The sequence below is a fragment of the Saccostrea cucullata genome, unplaced genomic scaffold, assembly GCF_032062105.1.
Source record: "Saccostrea cucullata isolate Sc308-1 unplaced genomic scaffold, CSIRO_AGI_Scuc_v1 ctg285, whole genome shotgun sequence".
In the NCBI taxonomy this organism is placed as follows: Eukaryota; Metazoa; Mollusca; class Bivalvia; order Ostreida; family Ostreidae; genus Saccostrea; species Saccostrea cuccullata.
Genome location: NW_026930592.1, coordinates 277,719 through 286,152, shown reverse-complemented (window position 1 = coordinate 286,152; position 8,434 = coordinate 277,719). Strand labels below are relative to the sequence as shown.

General features: G+C 32.4%; 2 protein-coding genes across 2 annotated transcripts; both read left to right on the top strand.

The window, feature by feature from the left end:
* Positions 1–187: 187 nt before the first annotated feature.
* LOC134229186 (G-protein coupled receptor 157-like) lies at positions 188–1,667 on the top strand. The gene is made up of 3 exons (XM_062710889.1): positions 188–648; positions 903–1,141; positions 1,259–1,667. Exons 1-3 carry the CDS (start codon positions 258–260, stop codon positions 1,580–1,582), a joined length of 954 nt encoding a protein of 317 aa, XP_062566873.1. The 5' UTR covers positions 188–257; the 3' UTR covers positions 1,583–1,667.
* A 2,250-nt stretch (positions 1,668–3,917) lies between these two features.
* On the top strand, positions 3,918–5,337 carry LOC134229184 (adhesion G-protein coupled receptor G6-like). The gene is made up of 3 exons (XM_062710888.1): positions 3,918–4,325; positions 4,498–4,742; positions 4,984–5,337. The coding sequence occupies exons 1-3, from the start codon at positions 3,935–3,937 to the stop codon at positions 5,335–5,337; spliced, it is 990 nt and encodes a 329-aa protein (XP_062566872.1). The 5' UTR covers positions 3,918–3,934.
* Positions 5,338–8,434: the final 3,097 nt, after the last annotated feature.

The following is an 8,434-nucleotide window of genomic DNA, read 5'->3' as shown; positions in this document are numbered from 1 at the left end:
ATTTTTTTTTATCCGACAAGTGTCACTTACACTTCAGCTGTTTTTATCATTGTCAATCAAAGTGAAGCAGCACGTGATCTTTCTTCATCCCCCTACATTTCAGCCTGTCGACTTTCACCCCTCAACGGAGGACACGATCCAAATGAGAACTATTGTTAAGTAGTGCACTTCAACTACAAGCTTATATTATCAACAGAAAGACAAAACTATTAAAATTCGGGACATTTATTTTAAGAACTTTGAATTCACTTGCAAATATGAGAGAAGATATTTTGATATCGGTAGTAACATTGGTCAGTGGAACTGCTTCTGTTCTCGGAGGAGTGACCCTCATTTTGTCACATACTTTCATCAAACGCTTCTATTTCGTTCGTATTCTGTTGATATACCTTTCATTTGCAGACATTTTGCAAGCGGGTGGAGCAGTTTTTGGAACCGCAAACTATCTGACATTAAGTGAACAAAAGAGAATGGATACAGATTCACTTTGCATTGTACAGAGTTTTATAACAACATTTTCTAGCGTTTCGTCATTTATTTGGACTTCTGTGATTACAATTCATCTCTTTTTTTGTTTAATGAAACAAATTACGAGGATTTCGAAGTACATCATCTTTTTATATCACGTTGCAGGATGGATAGTCCCAGGCAAGTCTTCAGATTTTATTTATTCGAAGAAAACTTTGTGTAAATAAAAATAAATGTACGAAACAATATTCAATTTCAAATGCTTTTCAATATTTTGTCTCTTGAAAACGTGGTATCACATAAAATCGATATTTGTTTTGAAAACTTGAACTTGTTACATTGATTATTGGCATGATTATTTTAAAAATTACTTGTAAAGCTAAAACAATTCATTTTTTATCTTTAACGCTGCATTTTGTTCCTTTTATTCACAGTGATTATTTCTATTGTTGCCCTTATATGTGGGAAGCTTGGACGTGGGACTTTCAATAGGGGTACCAAAGACCATGCAATGATAGGCAGTGGTCAGTGGTGCTGGATTAAGGTGAATGCAACCAATATCACCTCTGCAGATACAACATTCATGTTCCTCGCTGGGAAGGGGTGGGAGTTTGCAACATATCTAATAGCAGGAACGCTATATATTATACTTATGGTGGAAAATTTTCGACGGGTAAGAAATATTCGAAATGTTCTTGTACATTAGATTAAAGATATCATGTTTAAACTTACTGATAATATATTAACTTGTTGTTTCCTGTTGAAAGATAACTTAATTTCTTACACGTAGAGAAGGCGCAATATTCCTAGCCTTTGGAATTCACATATCGTAGAGGAAGATGATGAACGGTTTTGTTATACGCCTTTCATACTGTATCTTCTCAGGATCTGGGGATCAACGAGATTCATCTTCACCATAATCGGAGCCTATACTAACCAAACTGTAAACAAAGTCGACTCCGTTCTGGTGTACTTTCATTGCATAGGAGACAGTTCCCAAGGCTTTGCAAATTTTCTTCTTTTTTGTGTGTTTGATAAAGGTTTCCGAAAAAATATCTATCAAAGGTTTTATAAAGAAGAGACAACACCTCTGATACCCTATGCAGAGAAATAGGATTTTGAAGCAAAAAGTTGATGTTTATGTGCTCTTTGTGTCACCAAAAAATGCAAAAATGTATCATTTTAGTCAAGCAATTATCTTGCCCATAGGGTGTCCTTGAAATCCTTTATTAATTACTACTTGCTTGATATCAAATTTTTAAAATTAATTATTTATTACAATAAAGATGTGTACTTCGTTCGTTTTCTGTGTGTGTCTTGGGGGGCATACAGTATTTCCAGAGCATCAAAATAAAAAAAACAAAATAAATTAATTATATATATTTAAAGTATTTTTTACTGTTTTCATTAAAAACTTATCATATTTACGTTACACACTGACAATTATATTACATGAATATTGCATGTAGTTGAGTGTAACATTGAAAATTTTCACCCCAAGAAAACCATTGTCAACCGAGGCGCAGGTTGACAATGGTTTTCTTGGGGTGAAAATTTTCAATGTTACACTCAGCTACATGCAATATTTATTATATTATACTGAATGTTTTATACAAATACATATAATAGTGAACCGTGCGCGCATAAATTCTGCGCAGTCGCTATTTTTTTGGAATATCACCCGTCGTCAAGCACTCTTGACTGTTGCTACGCTGGAAGTCGTGGCTTCATTATTCAGCGGGTAATAGTGTTTTTTAACAAATGTTTCTCGACCAATCAGATTCAATTAATTTACATGAAAGTATAATATAATGTATTATTATTTTAATTATTACTACACGTTTTATTACAAGCCCTCATGTACGAGGGCCGTTCAAAAATTACGCGGACTTGTTGCACAGAAGAAATATTTGACGACATCATCGGGCAAAATGTCACACATAATATAAAAGAATCTTTACTTATATGGTCTTCAAACATTCATATCAAAATTTTCTAAATTGATATCAATTTTGAGTGATTTTCAGGACATATTATTAAGTCAGGAGCAGCAAAATCTTCTACGTCACAGGCATTATACAACAATATGTGATTGAGCTTTCATTTTCTCAACATTTTCCCAGGAGTACCTGTACAGTTTGAGTTATCTTATCTACTCAACATCCAAACACCATTTCTTGTCAAAATTAAAATCTATTAAACAAGTTTAACATATTCTTTTTTTGTTTTAAAACCAAAAACTGCAGGTATTTTTTAGATATAGTATGATATTGGTGACTCTCAATCACGTTCTTTACAGTCCTTAAAAAGTTTTCGTCGAAAATCTTTCCGTCCTCACGTATAGCCTTTTTTACAGAGGTCTAACAGTATAAAATTTCAGTTTCCTATTTGTGGACGAATGTAACGAATACCCTAGTTTATTACATGTTTTATTATGCATATTTTGGATCTATGTTGGCGATATCTCGAGCATTACACAGAATTTAACGAAAGTGTGGTGCGCCGTCAACTCAGGAGACGTCATTTTCACAGACGTTTTCACGGAAATCGCATCAGAGAAAAATTACTATATTTCTGTTAATACTTCAAATATCACGTCAGATATCTAATTACGTAATAATAGAACAATTTAAAGATACATATGAGAAAATTGTCGAAAAATATCGCGAATTGTAGAAAATTAATGAGTTAAATTTTGGATTCCGCATGCTTTTGCTTCAAATTTTTTGTCGTGCTCCGTATACCTCTCCATCAGCAATAATTTTGGTAGAATTTTTTTAAAATGCAGAAATTTTGCCCAAAATTTATTGGAAGCTTTAAGATACATATTTCTGTGAAATTTCATAACTTTATGACGTCTGAAAGAGTAAATAATAGCACAGTCCGCGTAACTTTTAAACGGCCCTCGTAGTGTGTAATTTGTTCAATTTGACCATGTTCTGCCATACTTACAAATCTTAAAATAGTAATGTCAACGAAATTCATGAGCATAATAGGATACATTATTAATCATTTATCAGTTTTATATGAACAGATAACAAGGGAGATAAGATGCTCAGGTGTGCTTATTTATTGGACAGTAACTATCCAATAGGAGTACTAAAGTACTATCAAGACTAATAATAGCAACATACAGGCATAATTTTTGACATATATTTAACATGACACATTTTACATTGTTTTAAATATATATTTTGGCCCCTAATTGAATACATTTTTTTCTAAAATAGGACAAATTTTACGATTTAAAAGTAATTTGATAATTTTTTTTTTCATAGATATCAAATTTTAAAATATTTGAAGCACAAAACAATTCAATTTACTTTTATATATTTTTGAGAATCTAATCAATTATGGCTCCAACATGTAACGGATAAGCTTTATCTTATCTACAAAAAAGAGAATGTTCTGATGCAGGCTACTTAATATATGGACCAGTTCGTGCGGTTTGAATTTACTCGTCAATATGAGAGAGGATATTTTGATTTCTGTGGTTACTTTGGTCAGTGGATTTGCCTCTATTCTTGGAGGAGTTGCGCTCATTTTGTCACATATCTTCGTTAGACGTTTATATTTTGTTCGGGTTTTGTTAATATGTCTCACATTTGCCGACATTTTACAAGCAAGTGGAGCAGTTTTAGGAACCACAAACTATCTGACATTAAGTGAACAGAAGAGGAAAGACTCCAATTCATTCTGCGTCGTTCAAAGTTTTATAACAACTTTTTCCAGTGTTTCGTCATTTATTTGGACAACTGTGATAACAATTCATCTCTTTTACTGTTTCATGAAACAAATTAGTGAGACAAAGAACTACACCATCTTTCTTTACCATGTTGCAGGATGGCTTGTACCAGGCAAGACTTCAAAATTTTAAGATAAGATTTAATTATCTTGTATGTCTTCTCTACAAGTGCTGAAGCAAATCTTAGTTATTTGAAAGAAAATTTGAGATAGAACATTTCGATTTTCATTATCTTGATTTTTCTTGGCTAGTTTTCTTTTTTCTCTCTCTCTTTTTACAAACAGCTTTCATTTCTGTTGTTGCTCTTGAGTCTGACAAACTCGGACGCGGAACTTTTAATAGCGGTGCCAAAGACCATGACCCCGGGATGATATCTAGTGGTCAGTGGTGTTGGGTTAAGGTGAATGCAACCGAGATCACCTCCACAGATATAGCCTTTATGTTCCTTGCTGGGAAAGGATGGGAATTTGCAACATATCTAATAGCAGGAGCATTTTATATAATACTAATGGTGAATAATTATCTAAGGGTAAGAAAATTTCGACATTTAACCAAAATGCCGATTTCTATGGGCTTTAAAATGTAGACGTGAGATTACTTGCTTTTTTTGTTTAACGTCCATCAATATATTTTCCCTCCTATCGCCTTCTTATAGAAGCTTGATCAAATTTCAAATAGTACATTCATAGTTATATATACTAACAATCGTCATGCGTTATTCGGATGATAATAATTTTATATTTCTGACATAGATTTTGGTTTGTTTCCAGAGAAGACGGGAAGATCCTAGCCTTTGGAATTCAGATATAGTAAGGGCAGATGATGAACGGTTTTGTTATACGCCTTTTATACTATACCTACTCAGGATCTGGGGATCAACGAGATTCATCTTCACTATAATTGGAGCCTATAAAAACCAAACTGTAGACAAAGTCGACTCCGTTCTGGTGTATTTTCATTGCATAGGAGACAGTTCACAAGCATTTGCAAATTTTCTTCTTTTTTGTGTTTTTGACAAAGATTTTCGGAAAGAAATTTATCGTGGATGTAATAGTCGAAATAACAACGAAGAGGGGACGCCCTTGTTATCCTGCGAAGATCAAGAAGATGAAACAAACATTTGATATTTCAATAGTGTTTATATCGAAAAAAAATTATGAAATCACGCCTTTTCAGCATATAACTTATAAAACTGTTTTCTTATTCTAGTTTCATCTCCGATATAGACATTTGAAAATGTTGAGATATTGGCCTTCGAAAAGGAGAGATCAAGAAATTCAATATATATTTTAATTTCTATGTAATGTTAGTAAAGGAAAGTGCTTCACGGGAAACTTCATGGGGGTTACAGACTTAGATCTCCTATTATTGAATAAAATATATAGTTAATAACTCAAACTGAAAAGAGAATCAGGTAAAAATGAAAATATATGGAATAACCGTTGGGATTTTTTAAGAAAATGATGTAACAGTTTGCTCAAGTTTGAAAAATTATGCAAAACGCATGACTTTAATTCAAATTATCATTTTAGCAAAGTGCTTGATCACTTGATAAAAAAACCTCCTTGAATATTCTTTGAATATAAGTTTCATCATTACACTTTATGGTACTACGATCCTTAGCCAGAAAGGATAACACTTTTATTTATTATTTAATTTATAAAGTTTCAAAAGGAAGGTTGAGAATTTAATCTTTACATGCAACAATTTCCGTTCTATACCTCTCAGTGTGCTTCAAGATTCTTTGAACTTGTCAGAATGATCTTATAAAAAGTCAAAATTTTTATCCCAATTTTTATATTATAAGGACACTATGATACATATAATGTAAACCAACTTATTCGCGACGACTTCATTTCGCGATTTATCAGGGATAAACAAGTTGGCAATGATTGATTTTCGCGAACAGGCCTTTTTGGATCTGTTGTTAATAGACAAATAAATTTTAAGGGCAAAAATTCCTCGCACGCGAATAAAAGTTGGTTTACAGTATATCCTAACTACCTGTAGTTTTCTTTTCATCTTTGTCGCCTAAAGAGTTATTCACAAGTTTTCTTATATATTAAAAAAAAAAACATACCTGACACCGATGAAGTGCAGAGCTACCGTTTTGCTACTTTACTATACTTTTATCTCTTTTTTAACTATAAATCGATATTCAAATTAAGTCGCTCTACGTTTATACATGTAATTAATGTAGGTACAGATGGAATTAATTATAAAATGCAATAGAAAATTAAAAGAAAATGTTCAGAAATAAACACTCAAGCGAATATAGTGTGCTTTGGAGAGCCCCTACAACATAATTCCACTTATAAAAAATCATATTTCCCCTCATTTTCACATTCCAGATAAGTTATTTTTATAGCCTTTAACGTTTTTTTTTTCATTTCACCCCAGATTTTTATTTATCATTTCATTTTTGTGAATGCAAAATGTCATTTTCAAAAGGAATGAAAGATAAATAAAATCAAGAAGAAAGATAGTAATATTCAGTGAAAAACTTAAGTCATCTTCAAAAAAACTATTTTAACATGCAAATGTTATCTTCTTTTTAATGTAATTTTCTTTTTACAAAAATACCCAAAGTACATTAAAATAACTTAGTGTTTGAAAGAAAAAAAAATATACACTCTTGTCAACTGAAAAGTTATTTTCAATAATTGAATATTGGCCTTAAGATTACGGTCCACTTTGGATATAACTTCAGGTTAAGATCAGAAAGTGTGGAAGAACTACAAGTAATATATTTTCAACCCTCATATTTCCAAAATATTTTATTTTGTTATTGCTATATTAATATTTGAAGACAGCTCACAAGGAATAAAGGAGAAATCCGGAGAAAGAATTCCACGGTCCTCGAATGTCTGCGGTCGTTCCATACACGTAGGACACAGCTAGCCAGACTTTGACCCCCCCCCCCCCTCTCTAACATCACGACCGCCATATTGGATCCCACACCGTGGATATTTTCAAATTTGCTTGCACTGTAAATATATGCGATGACATAATTATTGCGCATGATATTCACATCCAGCAACCTTTCTGGCATTGTGAGAATGTTCACTAGAAACACATATAGCCCTCTGATTGGAGCAATGAAGATTCATTGTTTATGGTCATATCCACCACCTATATTCGTCAATATGGAATTAAAGATAATGGCCTGATCCTCCGAAAACGTTCGAGTTCCGTCTAACAGTGCTGTAAATCCCACTGAATGTTTTGCTGTACCTAGTTATGTAGAAGGAAAAAATACTCTATGACATGCAAGAAATTGCCAGTAAATAATATTACTAGTATTCCGTCTTTCTCAGGAAAGAAGGAAAGGAAGTTGCAATATACAGGAAGTAATTGTAATTTGTAAGAATTGGAAGAGAGGGTGTTGATATGTACAATCCCTTAAATGTGTAATTTGTTGAGATGTACATATATACATTATATGTTTTTTTCTTCTTTTGGTGATTTCGTTGAAATTTGTAAAATGACTTTTGTTGGGTTAGATATTTTTCATTTAGATTTGAAGTTGCAGAAAAAATTACTTCTATTCTTGGTGTATACTTAGGAAAATTCAGTAAGTTTTTTTTATCAACTGACTCACCTGAATATAAAGATAGTGAAAAACTTTTATCGCATCCACAATCACCGCCAGTATTGTAAAATAATCTTTGTCCCCTGGATATTCCCAGAAACAGCCAAAAAGCGGGAAAAACACATTCTCGGAATAAAATCATAATTTTACTGAGAACTCGAGAAAAAACACGTGTTGTTTCACTTTTTTGTGTTTATTTAGATAGATGCCGACAGGCTGATTTTATTGTTTCAGCTTTAAAATTTAGATTAGGTATTTTTCAGGGCTTTTTTTATGTACAAAGTAACAGTCATTAGATTTCTCACTACTTCCTCAAATCTTAAAGTAGTTGAATGTCACGTCTTTAAAGAGATGCATTTTTCTAATTGCTGTTAACAAGTGGTTTCTCATGTGGCTGGTAATACGAAGATAAAAGACAATACTATTCACGGGGGTTGTGAGTGGAAATTGAACTGGGAAAACCTAGGTACCAAAAATCATAACCATTTGAGAAAAATTGTATGCGAGTAGATTTGCTCAAAATTGTGTTCTTGCTTTTTAAGAAGTCTATTTTAGGTCTGAAAGACAAAAAATCAGATAAACAAGATACATGCATTGTAAATTGAAAAAGAAAGTTTTAAAATTATAAG